The 16306-nt window shown below is 42.6% G+C and overlaps 1 protein-coding gene across 10 annotated transcripts in view; it reads left to right on the forward strand.

The window, feature by feature from the left end:
- Positions 1 to 16306, forward strand: part of GPHN (gephyrin) — a 399070-nt gene that overhangs the window by 268030 nt on the left and 114734 nt on the right. For all 10 annotated transcript variants that reach the window (XM_066608689.1, XM_066608687.1, XM_066608686.1 and 7 more), the window contains one exon: positions 5946 to 6080. In XM_066608689.1, coding sequence (XP_066464786.1) covers positions 5946 to 6080 — 135 coding nt within the window. The remainder of the gene's footprint in view (positions 1 to 5945; positions 6081 to 16306) is intronic.

The following is a 16306-nucleotide window of genomic DNA, read 5'->3' on the forward strand; positions in this document are numbered from 1 at the left end:
ATATCCCAATTGTGTCGCTTTTAATAAATATACATAAATTCTATCAGTCTATTTTTACCACCTAAATGAAGTACAACATGTGGCGAAAAAACGTCAGAATCACTTGGATATGCAAAACCTTTACGGAGCTATTCTATGTTAAAGTGACACATGTCAGATTTCCAAAATTTGGCTTGGTCATTAAGGCGCAAAATGGCTTGGTCACTTAGGGGTTAAATCTATAGCATATCAATTTATGCAGTGAATTTTTAACTATGGAATTGACTCCTTCATATGATTTGTTGCCCCAGATTCCGCTGCAGAAAATCCACAGCAAATCTGCTACATGTGAACATAGCCTCAGGGGTCTGCCAGATTCCTCTTAACACTTAGTCATATTATTACCTTTATAGTTAACCCTATAATATACTTTTTTTAATGCAGATTTTTGCATGGATTTGCACGTGGAATTTGTCCTGTCAGTAGACAAAATCTGCTTTTGCATCAAGAAGTGACACATTTTGTGCATCAAAACCACGTCAAACCCCGTACCATTTAAGGGGGATTTTAGGGTGGTTTTTGAAGGGATGAAATCTACTGTCGATCCGCATTAAAAAATCATTTTTTGTACATGGGGTGGAAAAAAATATGAAAACATCGTACAAAATACATGGGATGTAAATCATTAGCACTATGCTGCCCTTTTGATCTTGGCTGAGAGTTTTACCACCAAATTTGTATTTACTTCACCTCTTGCCTTGCTCTAGGTGGCTATGGGTGCCAGCTGGCAGCTCAAACCCTGACTAATGGAACGGTGTTGCCAGGTCCCAGGGCAGGTGATCTGCCTGGCAGCATCTGTGTCATATTACCTCCACTACATGTCCTATTGAAATATGATTTATAATCCCATGTAATTTAAGGCATGCATTTTGTATGGTGTTTCCATATTTTTGTCCACCCCCTGTATTTTGGTGCAGATTTTTCACTGCAGAAAATCCGCCTAAATTGCGCAGCATGTGAATGTACGAAGACCGTTTGCTAAGTATACCTTTGTGTCCTACCAGTATGCATATATGGCACCAACATATTCCTCAGCGCTGTACAAAGATTGTTGTCATCATTTGTCATCCCTACATGTCGTCAGTTTTTTTGCGCTACACGGGTAAAAAATCCGCCAGGTTTCACAAACTGAACATTATTTCTGGGTAGAATATTTTTACACCTTTCTCTAATAAATCCGAAGCGTGCGCAAATCGAAAATCCTGAGAGACGTCTCCCAATTATGTAACCTAAACTCAGACGACGCGAGGATAAAACTTATTTATGTGACATGCTAGATTTGCTGACCCGCAATCTGAAATATTTTGACAACAGCAGCATTTCACATTTCTGCAGCTTCCATTGCTTTTCCAATTTCCATATGGACAAAGCCAAATCTGCAGGGTAAGCCATCCTAGCTGTCAGTGGGGGGCTCGGATTTCCAGTGCATTCCTGCAGTCTTCATCTAGCGCAAAGCTTCCTTAAAGATTCACTGAGTTGTAAAGCTTAAATATCCCGTCAGCTCTGTGCAGACCGGTCTGATCTAGTTCTTCCATCTCGTGTGTAATGTCTGACACCGAGACGCCCGTGTGTTTTACATCGCCTGCTATAAGCTCCCAATATTTGCATAAGCCCCACTCCCGGATTATCACCGACAAGAGGCTTTCTTCACGCAGTGGTTGTGCATGTAGTCATGTTAGCCAGCGTTCACACAACGGTTTTTACCACACTCTATTATTCCATTGGGGTTTCTGTCACTGCTGCAGAAAATGGCGCCACAACGGAGACGGACGGAACCATTCACCATTTCCAACATACGCCCTTATTCTGTTTCACCCTTGGAATAATTTAACCCCGGTTTGACAAGTCCTGCAGATTTTCTGCACAAGATTCAGGGCTCCTGCACACTGGCGATCGCGATATCGCTGTGTTTTTTAAACGCAAATGTCAATAGGATTTACTAATGTTAAAAACGCATCGCACAAATATCGCAAAGCACGAACTTGCGACTTTTGTGCAATGCGGTTTTAACATTAATAAGTCCTATTGACATTTGCGTTTAAAAAACACAGCGATATCGCGATCGCCAGTGTGAAGCAGCCCTCGGTGTTTGTGTCTCATATTAAAATCCTTATTGCCTTTAGGTCGCTTTTGCACGGGCGACAAAATAGCACGAAAAAACGCATGCATGTGAAGCCAATGCTTTCCAATGGGTTCCTCCATATTAGCGATGTTTTCTCTGCTGTCTTGCAAGTAAAAATAATTGCGGTATGCTCTATCCTGCCATGATGTGCAATTTAAAAAAAAAATTTTTTTGTAGCCCATGTTTCCCTATGGAGCCTCCTTGTTTATCGCATCGCATCGCATGAACCTGCGATATTCATACAAGGCATTTTTAACATAAAGTCCTATTGATTTTCGCGGTTGTGCAATTTTAACACGTGATTTTATTGCAAGCGGCTGCGGTGCGAGATTATTCTCACAAAAAAAGCAGCAATATTGCTAAAAGATCACGGGAACAAAGACGCAATTTTGCCACAATTTTCTTGCAGCAAACCGGTTTCATATCTGTGTTGGAACCTCTGGTTGGTACCACCGCAGATTTGGCGCAAAATACTGAAAGAAAAAGCACTTTTTCATCCATCTGAAATCCAGGCAGCCGAGCGAAAAATGAAAGGACCCCATTATTGTCGATGGGGTCCATTCGCCGCTGTTTGGTTCCGTCCTGAGACTGAGTCAGCTTTATTCACACAAACAAGATTAACTTGCGTGTTTGTGCGATGTGTGCAATATATTTATACACAGTGATGCTGCAGGGAAAAAAAACCATTTGCAGCATGTTTTATTTTTGGGTGTTCCCGCAGGAGGAATCGCCTGTTGTTTAGTATGGGACCTTTGAAAAGATCACATGGCATTGGAGTCTATGGATAACCGTTGCGATCCTTTCGTGCACGTGAAGATCACAATTTCATAGAAGCGATGTAATTTTTACTCAAAATGCATTACTATGAAAGTCACACATTGGCAAACGCGATATCGCACCCAGTTTTTCGGCTGGATATTGCGCTCGTCTGTGTGAGTGTAGTCAAAAGATAAGAAATATTCTAAAAAAAAAAAAAGCTATACTCATTCGTATAATTTCCTGCGGCCGCTCCCGTCCTCCCAGGTTTGTTTACATGGTTGCAGCAGTGACTTGCTCATGTGCACACTTGACTAGTATAGCCAGTCACTGGTCTAATGCTGCACATTGCTGAGGCCACGGATTACCTGCAACACACTCATGTACAGTATATTCGCATATTACCACATGTAAACCAAAGTCCAGCGAGGAGCTGCTGGAATAGCGGGAAGTCAAAAAAAAAAAAAATTGGTTAGATTTCAATGGGTTCATTCACATGCGCCTATTTTGCATGTGCATTTCGGCTACTCAAAAGAATACGCAGCCCGCTCTATCTTCCTGCGGAAAGAGAACATTTTGGAGTCATGAAACTAATTGGCCATTTCAATGGCTGAGAGCATCAGTGCGTGTTCTTCGCAAATGCACACAATTTGTGTGGGCAAAAAAGTACAGTAAAAAACAGTTAGGCCCACAAATACACGTATGCCCCTGTGATACGGCCTACATTATGTAACAATTTAATACCTTTAATTTCAGCTTGTCGCGTTTCTGTATATTTGTGTTCACTTTGCTTTTAATTCCTTCGGCAGTCAGTAATAAAGTATCCTTTAACGTATGTTTGACGAAAACTGTCTGTAGACGTCCTGTGAATCCTCACTATGATGTCCCACTGACCCATCTGATGGTTTATTCACACAAGCAGAATTCTTCTAGAAATTTCTGTGTCTGCCCATGACGCTTGCAGAAATCCATCTACTTGGCACCAAAACAACCCCAATCAGATGAATGGAATGGATCTGTAGTTGTAAACGTTTCTACCGCAAGTCTTCCAAGTGTGAATATCCCCTTAATGGTTTACCCTAGATGAACATTGAGCGTTAGCTTGGTGATTTGTGCGAATGACGCTAAAAGGGGAAGGGGCAACTGTCAAACACCCTATGGGGGAGGAAGTTAAGAACCAAAAATGGTTCCCCCATAAACACTAGATGTCAGAAGAATATGCTTGTATCTCTGGCAGGAGTATCAGACTCATCTTCACCGAGGGCCACATCAGTCTTATGGCTGCCTTCAAAGGTCTGATTGTAATTGTATAGTAAGGGCTCGTTAACATGAGCGTATTTGCACAGCATATCATGTGCACAATTTTTGCGCACGTAATTTGCAATAAATGGAATCCATTGATTTCAATGGATTCGGTCATATGAGTATATTTTTCCAAGCAATGTGTGACCACGTGAAAATATACGTGGTATGACCTATGTTGGTGTGTTGCATGCACCATAGTAGGGCATTGAAGTGAATGAGCAGACACAAATACCTCCTTATTCACTACGTCATTTCAGTGGCCCTGTCTGTGTTCTCTTTTGTGTGTGCAAATACACAGTGTATTTGCGTACATCAAAACACACTGGAGCAGCCACTAACGCAGCGTACCTGCATGACTGAAACGCGCTTATGCCCGTATTAAGAAGCCCTAATAGTGACACCATAGTGACCCCAGTAGTAATAGTGACCCCCTCCGTTAGTTGCCCCAGTAGTAACATTGACCTCCCCCCACCCCCCATAATGGCCCCAGTAGTGACAGTAACCCCCATAGTGGCCCCAATAGTGATGGTATCCACTATTTTAGCCCCAGTAGTAATAAGTCACCTCCAATAGTAGTCACCGTAGGCCTCTATTGGCCTCTGGCTTGGCAGCAACCCTATAGGTATTCCTCTCACCCAGCCCGTAGCTCCAATCCAGCAGCAGCCACTGCTTAGGTTGTGACCGCTCTACGGCCTCAACATCTGCACTGCAGGCTGGAGAGTTCAATGCACACCCGGCTGGTTACCTAAAATGAGGCGGCGAGCTGGATTTGGCCCGTGGACCATGTGTTTGAAATGTGTGGTTCATGGCCGTCTTTAACCTGTTGTCAATAGTTTGGGCTAACTACAGCTTACATTGAATGTCCTCCCGTTAACACCATTTTGTTTAAATAGGTCTAAACTTTATTTTTCTTGCTGGTATTACTAGTATGTACGGTCACTTATGGTCCAACCTCTGGGACCCCCCATAATCCTGAAAATAAAGGGGCCCAATGTTTAATGGGTCCTTGCTGCAGTTGATTGGTCAGTGTGGCCAGGGTGGCAGAAGTCCCTTAGGCCTCATGTCCACTAGCTAAATGGAATTGCGGATTCCGCAGCGGATTTCCGCCGTGGAATCCGCAGCAGATTTTGCCCATAGGGAATCATTGGCCATCCGCGGTCCATTAAATTGATTTTTGCACCCGCGGATGACATTTTAAAAGAATTGCGTTTTTCAAGTGCGGGAGAAAAAACGCGGCATGCTCCATTCTACCGCGGATTCTGCGCGGATCGGCAACATTGCTATCACATTGATATATTGCGGATATCTGCATGCAAAAAAAATGCCATTTAAAGCGAATCCGCCACAGATTGTATTTTTCAAGTAGACATGAGGCCTTAGGACAGACTACCACTAATTATAAAGTATTGTTTGAACAATAATTGTTCCTTGTAAAGGGGTCTTTAGCAATATGCCTTTGCTTTATAACATGCCCGTACAGTGGATTTGCATCTCTGTATTGGAAAAGTGTATCTCATGAGACCTTCTCTTATGAAATGAATCGGAACACATTGTTGGACCTAAAAGTTATTTCAAAGTGAACATTCACCTTAAGAAAACTTGGCCATAACTTGCTTTGTAACTCCGAGTTGCAGTGTGTAGGGTAGTAATACCAAATGTTGTTCTGCTCTACTTGCTCTTGTTCTACCATAGCTCCTCTAATTTCACTCATTCCCTAATGCAGATTCCTGATTCCATCATCTCTCGTGGGGTGCAGGTACTACCACGAGACACTGCATCACTCAGTACCACTCCCTCTGAATCACCGCGGGCGCAGGCTACATCAAGGCTTTCCACTGCTTCCTGTCCAACGCCAAAAGTAAGTAGATGTCAATGTATAATAGTTCATACCTTCCGCAAGCTTAGGCTCACAGAAGAGTCATTTATGAAGTGAGTATAATCTGGCTTCATTTACTATTTGTCTGCATGACCATTTGTATAGTAATTGTAGAACTGTACAGTAAATGTATAAATTGCCAAGCAAGCACTAAGGTCACCTGAGGTCCTACTCCATGTTCACAATTGAAATGACTCTGAAGAGTTACATTCTTAGGGCAAGGGGATTAAAGAAACTTGTCATTAAAGAGTAGCTCCATCTCGAAGCAATGCTTTTGACTTAATATGTTCCATTTTATTAGTGTAACTATTTGTAGCTTCAGGAACTCGAATGTCCCACCCTGTGACAAATCTACAGCAGTCTATAGAAAGTACTCCATAAGGCAACTTCAGGATTTAAGAAGATGGGCGACTACAAGTGGAGCAACCGGTTTAAATACTCTATCATATATTGGTGTTTTATATCATTATAGCACATGTAAGGCTCCAGAAAGTGTTTGGAAATTGTTACCTTAAAGGGATTGTATGCCTTTGATTGGTTTGATATTCTTGTTTCAATACTAGATCAATGCAAACTAAGCATAATCAGCATAAAACATGTTCTACAAAATTGTAACTTCTTTGTGCTGCTGCTTCAACATAGTTATCAACTGGCCGCTATTGGCCCAGAGCTGACATATATTCTACTACTTCTGCTTTACTGAGAGCCTGCTCTATCTGCTCGGGTGTTTGCTTTCTTTCCTTCACTCTTTTTACAGTTGCACAAGTGGTAGGATAAGTGGTATTGTACTTATGGCATTGTGTGCTGAAAATGGGGATACGCTCACACCAATGGAGGGGCCATTACCAAGGAAGTGATAGAGGAGATGACACACAGGCTATAGTGTAGAGAAGTAGGAGTATACTACACACAAATGGCTTCAGTGTCTGTAGATGAGAGCACAACTATTGCTAATAGCAGCTTTCTGAATTCACAGAATACATAACGTCTCGTTGTTAAAAAATTCTCTTTGTTTAACTCTTTGTAAAAAAATAAATAAATAAATCGCGCCCCTAGAAGAAGTTGTCGTTTTGCTGCAAAACTCGGCATGCAGTTACATCAAGTTGTAGCGCAATTAGATGAGTGATTTTGACATCTGAGGACCTAAAAGTGGTTCCACCCTTGGCCTATAAAAGGCTCTCGACGGCTCCTTGTATGTAGTGACCTCTTCTTCCGCTTGTGTAGAGCTTGTTGACCACTAGACGCCTCTACGACACACACAAGAAATTTCTCCCCATTACTAGAGTCTGAGAGGGGTGCATTATTCGAATATGAGAAGCTGAATTGCCGCCACCTGGGCCGTTCTGACCAGAATGTTAGGAAGTGTTACGACCAGTGGATGTATGAGGGCACTCAAGGTGACTGGACTCAGGATGCCCTCGACAGACCACCAGTAGAGAGGATTGTCTGATCGGTCGACAAGCAACTCTGACTATTTCGTTGTTTTCTATCCAGAAGCAGGTGGAACCATCGTTACAGATCCCTGTGTCTCTCTAAACTATAGTTAGCCATTTGGCTGAAGGACTTTTGGTCTCATAGCACCCATCACATGTACTGTTTTTGACACCCACCCACCATTACCTCTCTTTGCTGTGGTGCCATGATCAACGAAACTGGGCTGCTACAAAGTGGAACCTGGTTGTCTTCCACAACAAATTAAGATTTAGTTTGGGCACTGACTACAGCAGTGTTTGTGTCTGGAGACCTCAGGGTGAGCGCCTCAATCCTGCCTTTGCTGTGGAGCGGCACACTGCCCCCTCTGCTGGTGTGATGGTCTGGGGGGCCATTGTATACGACAGTCACCCTTAGTAGTGGTATGAGGGACAATGACAGATCAGCGATATGTTCAGGACATCCTGCAGCCACATGTGTTCCTCACATGGTGGCTTCCAAGAGGCGTTTTCCAGCAGGAATGTCTCCACAACATTGTCACGCTTCTGTCGTCTGCCTGTTCGCCAGATTTATTGCCAATAGAACATGTATGGAACCATCTGGGACGCCAACTTCGACAGCCTCTGAGTCTGCACAATCTAGAGGCTCAGTTAAATCAAATGTGGAGCAATATGCCGCAGGATACCTTACAGAATCTGTATACCTCCATGCCTGCCCGTGTCACATCTTGTATCCAATCTAGAGACGGTACAACAGGGTACTAGAGCCTTCATGCTTGCTTGTATCTCCTCTTGTATCCAAGCTAGAGGCAATACAACAGGGTACTAGAGCCTCCATGCCTGCCCGTAACACACCTTTTATCCAAGCTAGAGGCGGTACAATAGGGTACTAGAACCTCTGTGCCCGCCTGTATCAGATCATCTAGCCAAGCTAGAGGCGGTACAACAAGGTACTAGAGCCTCCATGTCCCCTACATCATATTTTTCATACAAGCTAGAGGCGGTACAACAAGGTAGTAGAGCTTCTATGACTGCCCATATCACAACTTGTATCCAAGCTAAAGGCGGTACAACAGGGCACTAGAGCATCCATGCCTGCCCAGGTCACATCTTGTATCCAAGCTTGAGGCGGTACAGCAGGGTGCCACAGTAAAGTATGCTTTTGCTCTGATTTGGTAATCACTTCTATCAACGTTAAAATCACACAAAAAGTTTCATTCAATTCCGACAGCTTCTTCTAGGGCAGCGATTTTTTAATTTTCACAATGAGTGTGTTTTACTGGCATGAGAATGCCTATTAGAGCTCAACATGCCTGGAAATTATTGAAGCAATGGAGACTGCGGCCTGAAACTTGGTGCAACTGTTTTTTTAATAACTCCACTACTACCGTACATACCCTTTAGGTAAAAACAAAACATACATTGAAGTTGGGTCTGGATAATGTTTACTGGGGTTTTCTTTACGTTTTTCTTGAACAAGCCCTTTAACCATATGTAATTTGAAAGAAGCAAGTTGGATCTCGGACCAAACTGTACATATAGAAGATAGTCTTAGCTCATGTGCATGTATTCTCTCCTGTTTCTAAGCATCAAATTGAAAGCAGTTGTATATCTAAAAAATTAAGTGATGCGCAGGCTCTGTCATGGAATTACCTTTTTAACATACTTAAAGGGGTTGTCCCGCGATAGCAAGTGGGGTTATACACTTCTGTATGGCCATATTAATGCACTTTGTAATATACATCGTGCATTAAATATTGGCCATACAGAAGTTATACACTTACCCCTCCGGTGCTGGCTTCCCCGTCTCCATGGCGCCGACCAAAGCTGCCTTCTCCCTGGATTAGACGCGCTTGCGCTGTCTGCCCTCTTCTGTCTGGCTCCGGCGTGCTCGCGCTGCAGAGGTCTTCTGCGCAAGCGCGTCTAATCCAGGGAGAAGGCAGCTTTGGTCACGGGACAACCCCTTTAATTCTTGTTCTGCACGTACTCTAGAAATGTTTTCATTATTTACCTTGTAAAAGAAATATATTTCAAGCCAATAGTAGAAAGTTTTAATGCCAACCACTGAGACAAAACTAGTGTTGGGCTATTCCACATCCATGTGCAAAGTTCATTTGAAGTTGCAATTAGTGACCCGTAAAATAGGCTTTAAATGACTTTTTTTTTTGCCAAAAGGAAGTCCAAAGGTGTTACTGCATTTAGGTTTGAGTCAAAATTACTTGGGGATCCAAGTGGTGGGTCCCTACCATCATTTATTGATGACCTGACAGTCAGCAATAACATGACATTGCCATATGGTCATGTATGGAGTTGCTTTTGCATCAAGTCAGATCCAAGTGTGTTTTTTTTTTGCTACTGATGTTTAAAAAAAGATGGTGCCATAACAGAACTACTGTTCTATATTTGTAGCAGTGTGTATGCTTGACCACCTGTGATCACCTCACCTTTAGGGCATCCCTTGTTTTACATACTGGCTATCATCACCATAGGTTAGGTTCCCTGATTAATAATTTGCAGCCTCATGTTTCTAGGGACGGAATAAGCAGTAGTTAGGGTACGGTCCAACAATTCAATAACTGCAATGCGGCCGCTACCTTGACTATCCGCAGCGGCCAATGACCTCACAACCTTACCTATACTTGACAAGATCGTGCAGCCTTTGGCCTCTGTGGGTTGGTTGGGTTGCAGCCGCACTGTGCCGACTACATTGCCAGACCATACCCTTAATGACCAATTCACTGCAGAAAAAGTCCTTAGAAAGAAGAATCCCAAATTAAAGATGAGATGCAACATGAAAATCACTTAGGGTAAGTTCCCACGTAGGGGTCACCACACAGCTCGCTTGTGGCAGCAATGCAGACAAGAAACCAGCCAATGGTGCAAGTCTGCGTGGGTTGCTCATGAATTAAGTATTAACTAGTTGTTGTTAGTTAATGGTACGGTAATTAACAATGAGCAGCTAGAGAACAGTTAAAGTGGTATTCCATGACTTTTTCATAGAATGGTAGAGTTGGAAGGGACATCCAGGGTCATCGGGTCCAACCCCCTGCTCAATGCAGGATTACTAAATCATGTCCAGCCTTTGTTTTAACACTTCCACTGAAGGAGAACTCGCCACCTCCCTTGGTAACCTGTTCCACTCACTGTTAGAAAGTTTTTTTCTAATATCTAATTTGTGTCTTCTCCGTTTCAGTTTCATCTCATTGCTTCTACATTTTTTTCTATTGACAACTGGCGGAAACCCACCACAGCAGGCCCAGGAAATCAGCTGATCACTTGGGGATCCAAGTGGTGGGTCCCCACCATCATTTATTGATGACCTGACACTCAGCAATAACATGACAATTTTAAAAGTCCCGGAATACCCCTTTAATTCTAGGCATGTGGACCCGTACCACAGATGAGATTCTTGGGAACGCCACTACCACAACCCATCCGCATAGAGACTTCTACGTGGCAATACCCTTATAGGTTCTTTACTATATATATAATATATACACACACACACTCTTGGACAACTTGTTTAGAATTTGTCAATGTAATATGACTAACAGGAGACTAACAGATTTGGCCTGGGGCTGAGGCAGGAAACAAAGTCAAAGGCATTATGACTACTTTTCCCTTGCCCCCCACAAGGAGGTATGGCCTTTCCCACAGGGAATCTGCAGTTCTCTACCCCTAAGTAGTCTTTGTTAGCAACGGCTGGTGCATAGATGAAAGGTGGACATCAGGCGCAGTACCAATACAGCAGGGAATGTAGCCTAACCATTCATGGGTTGAGGCAGAAAGGGTTCGGTCGTCAACTATAGTCAGGCAGAAGTCAGTATGGGCAGCAAACAAGTAGAGTATGGTCAAATATACAAGCTGGTTTGGTCAGAGCGTGTTGCGAATACGCTGCAGATTCCTCATCTACCTGCTGCATAAAAACGCCTCAGAGTAAATTTCCCAGCAGTGCAGGCTTTACGGAGCACCTGCACAGGTGAGTAGCGGAGTTTTACAATCGAAATAAAGTTGGGTAATTTTGTAAAAATATTGCATCATATTTACTGATTCTACATTACAGTCTGGACTTGTTTTGCTGGGTAAATGAGATGTGCAGCTCGAAATGATTGATGGCCTATCCTCAGTATAGGTCATCAGTAGATGATTGTCAGGGGTCTTCCGCCAGGGACTCATGCCTACCGTATTAGCTGGGTCTGTACAGTTGTACACGGGGCTGATGTGTGCTTGAAGCGGACCGTTCTGCACAATGTGCAGCAGCCTGGCATGGTATTGTGGGCACAGTTCCCACTAATGTGAATGGGCACTGCGCCTGCATTTCCACTTCAAGCCGCTGCACACTGTACAGACCTGTGTACTTCTGGCATACATTAACTCCATGCATGAGCATGCCAGTTCTGGCAAAGAACTCCTCAACAGGGGGACCCAGGCAGCAGACCCTGTTGATCAGTTATTGATGTCCTATTCTGAGGATCAGAGGTTGCAATGAAAGCTGTACAAGCAAATTTACGCTTTCAAAACCTATATGTCTACACATGAAACTGAGCATAGTACTTCGCTGCCTCACAGTGCGAGACCAGCGTGCAGCCAATGTGGGACAGTGCATGAGAAAGCTCCTTACTCCTAACCAGAGGTAGGTGGTGGCGGTGCAGAGGATGGAGCTTAGTCTTTGACCAGGAGATAACACCCGCTCGGTCTCTTTGCACGGACTGCCAGTGAGAATATATAGGCTGCAGTCCAGGGACATCTTTATTGTTAACGGTAAGTGATTGTTACAATAGCAATTTTTTCCTTATGTAATATGATCCATATTTTTCCTATGTGGCACATTCTTGTATATGTGCATTGTGATAAATCCTTCTCCTTGACCCTTCGCCTCCTTCAGTCTGTTGCTTGAGGTGCCAGGGAGGAGGGGCAGGACACCGGGCAGGGGAGAAGGATTTATCGCAGTGCACATACATCGGCAGCTGCCACACATAGGAAGTAGGATTGAATTAAAAGAGAAAGATACTGTTAGGGATATAAAGATAGAGAGCCTTCTGGGATGGGGGAGGAACTATGAGTTTGTGAAGGCACTATATGGGCACTGCTAACTTATGGAGAAACTACTAACTTGTGGGGGCACTAGGATGAGGAACTATTCATTTCTGGAAGCTCCTGCTTTTCTCTGTATACATTTTAGGCTACAGCCACCTATGGGATATGTTGTACAACATCCGTGCATGATGTATAGTAGGGTAAGAATTCCCTAAATTCTCTGTGCCAGGACGCATTGATAGAAGTTGTTACAAGGGATAGTGATGTGTCCTTGCATTAATAGTAAGTTTGTAACACCATGTATGCCTGTTTATTGTTAACTTGAATTACTGCAAATTGCCTACTCTTCCTTGGTGAAGAATAATCCTAAAAAGGAGTGTGTTTTGCTCTTCCAGAAAATATGTAGAGCGGCCTCTGCTGAGGTTAGGTCATTAACAAGGTTGTGCCAAGCTGTAGTTATCCCCAGGGCTAGGGGATAACTTTATAATCAGTGAGCTGGTGTTTTGCTGTGTATGGCAGCAATTTTTCCATATTTCCTTTTTTTTTTAAATTCCTCTCTCTGTCTCTTAGCGACAGTGCGTCTAAACGCCGCAAATGCGCAATTTAATTGTATACGTGCAGTGTTTATTACATGCCCAAAGAGAACAATAGGGCGCTATCGTGCGTAAAATGCGATAGAATAGAACATGCTGCATTCTTTGTATTGTACGCAATGTAAGTACGTAAGTGGGAATGGATCAATGAAAATTAATGTACTTCCATTGGATCCATTCACCGCGTATTATGCATGTGTAATATGTGATTAAATTACGATCGTTTAAGCCCTTAGACCATCACATTAGTGTACAGTGCTTGGTGTAAAGATGTCATTTACAAATCGACATAGCAAGCTTTGCACAGACATTTAACAAGCAAGGAATGCTGCAAAATTTCAGCTCTGAAGCTTACAAAATTGTAAATGCAGCTCTGTAGTATAATCCAAGCTGTAACTCGGTGTTAGTTACAGAGTAAGGATGGTTTCACATCTGTGTTGGAGGTTCCACCGCAGATGTGGCTCAAAATACTGCAAGAAAAAGTGCTGCATGGAGTGTTTTTTCTTCCGTCTAATACCTGGGCAGCTGAACAGAAACCAAATGGCCCCCATTGTAGTCAATGGGCTCTGTTCTGCGCTGTTCACTATCCTAAGGCGGAGCCATTCAGCTGCGGAGATTCCCCTTTCCTGCTCCCTAAATAGAATCCCCTGGTGTGAAACCACCCTCACTTTCATTAATTTAGTATAGTACTAGCATAGTGACCTATATTAATATTTCAACATTGCAAGATCGTCTTATTATATGCTCAGTAGCCAACCGTAAAAACACTCGCCGGCCTAGATTCTGTCTTCAGCGAAAGAGAGAAAAAATACAAGCTGTCCAAAATATATAAGAAACTGGAAGAAATGCAAAACCCAGAAAAGGGGAGAAATAGAAACAAAATAAACTGCAAAGTAATCAAATCTGATCTTTTTATGAAATCGGTTTTGATATTTGGCAATGCATGAAGCCAAACCTAGACACATGATATATAATATACAGATGGAAGAGTTAAACGTAACTGACTGAGAATTCATACAAAATTAAGGCTTTTAATAAAGATCTGTCCCTACATGTTTGTGCTACCAACCAGAATTGATCACATTTCCTGCCTCCTAGCCATCTGAAGCCTGGTTTTGGGTCAGACTGTTTACCCCCGGGAGGTTTTCTTCTCTTTTTTTTTTTTTTGCTTTCGGAATAAACAAATCGCTCTTTGCTGATGAGTGAGATTCTATGTGAATGCAGAAGTATTCGCCCACACAAAATTTGTCACTAGTGATTATGAATGTACATTGCTTACCCTATAGAAGAGGAGAATACATTCTACACTTATGTCTAGAAGTACATATAGTGGTTTGTAACCTTCTATATGTCTCATTTAATACAATTGGAGTACATTTCTATCAAATTTACCAGTAATCCAATAACTTTGGTGTGTGTATGTACCAAAATGATATGTAATATTACACTGGCCACTTTATTAGAGACCCCCATCTAGTAGTACGCTGAACCGTCTGTGATCTTCAGAACTTCAATTTTTCATGTCGTGGATTCCGCTAGGAATGATGTTCCACAGGAATATTGGCCCATGCAGTCAAGAAGCTTCTTACGTTTGCCACAAATTAGATGAAGGTATGGAAATGCTTTCAACAACTGACAGAAAGAGGTCATCCATCCATGCTGCTTGTGCCAAATTTGACCCTCCCATCAGCATGGTGCAAAAGAAATCTGGGTTCATCTGACCAGGTGAAGTTTATGTGCTCTTTTGCTCACTGGAGTCTCACCTTTCTGTTTTTCTTATACAGCAATGGCCATAAAACTGGTCGTCTGCTGTTACAGCCCATCTGTGCTAAGGAACAACATTTTTTTATATACTCTCCACACCGTTGCATGAAAAAAGCCCTCAAGTTTATCAGCTTTCTAGAACCAATGGTCATGTTTCATTAGAAGTCGCTCAGATCGCTGGATTTTCCCATCTAATGTGGATTTACACAGAAACTGGTCCACAGGAAACTTGTTCTATGATTGTAAGCGGCTAACCATGAAGCATGAAGAATGCTTCACGTCTCCCGTGGCCCCAGAAACATGATGATCAGTAAGTAGAGGTGCCACCAGTTTGGTAACATTCATTTGCTTTATGTGGCATCGATTCAGTGATTGCTTGAGTACTTTCTCGGGCTGGTGTTGACCCTGTGTAATTAACCAAAGTCCACCAACCTGGACTCCACATTGACAAGCTGTATGGCTCTCACTCCAAAATACAAAAAGATTGGCCTGAGGGCGCCCACCCACTGGCGTTTGCGATTTTCGTGCGTGAAAAACGCAGCGTTTTTGCGGCGTTTTCCGCGCGTTTTTTGCCGGTGTTTTCGCGGCTTTTCCATTAATTTCCATTGACTTTCATGGGTGCATTAGGAGAAAAATAAGGACACATATGCAACTGACAGTTCCTATGTTAAAAATCGCAACGCAAAAAAAAACGCCAGTGGACAGGAGTACATTCAATTCTAATTTCTCTTGAGAAAAAACGCAAAGAAAAAAAAATCGCCAGTGGGTGGGCGCCCTAATTATCACTTTGCGTCTAGACCCTTGCGTGACGATCATCCATTGCTGAACACCATGCTGTGGCATTCATTACATCGGGTAGCGCTGGGAAACAAAAGAAAAATAGCAATTTTGGCGTTGTTTTTTTAAACTATTTTTTACACCGTTCATTTTTTGGGTCGTTATTAAAGTGGTAATATGTATAATGTGTGACTTTTTAATATTTTTTTTAATTAATTTTGTTCATTTAAAACAGGTTTTTGTGGGGAAAATAGCATATTTTTTTTAACAATAGATTTTTATTGAGACATTTTTAACAAATGCGAGACAAAATGTAAACATTGACATACAAGTTAATAACCTTGTAGGCTTAGCATATTTTTTAAACCGGATCTATTTCTATCTATTAAACTTTCTTAAACTTTTTTGACACTATTTTTTAGTCCCTGAAGGGGAATTGGACATGTGATCGTTCGATCGCTAAGATAGTACACTGTATTACTTATGTCGTGCATTCGACTCTCCCGGAGGCATGGCCTAATAGGCTGACATGGAGGCCTTTGTCAGTCTTTCGGCTGCCATGGAATCCCATTGGTACTTTGCAATCATAATGGCAGGGTGCCGATGG

Source organism: Eleutherodactylus coqui, chromosome 6, assembly GCF_035609145.1.
Source record: "Eleutherodactylus coqui strain aEleCoq1 chromosome 6, aEleCoq1.hap1, whole genome shotgun sequence".
Lineage (NCBI taxonomy): Eukaryota > Metazoa > Chordata > Amphibia > Anura > Eleutherodactylidae > Eleutherodactylus > Eleutherodactylus coqui.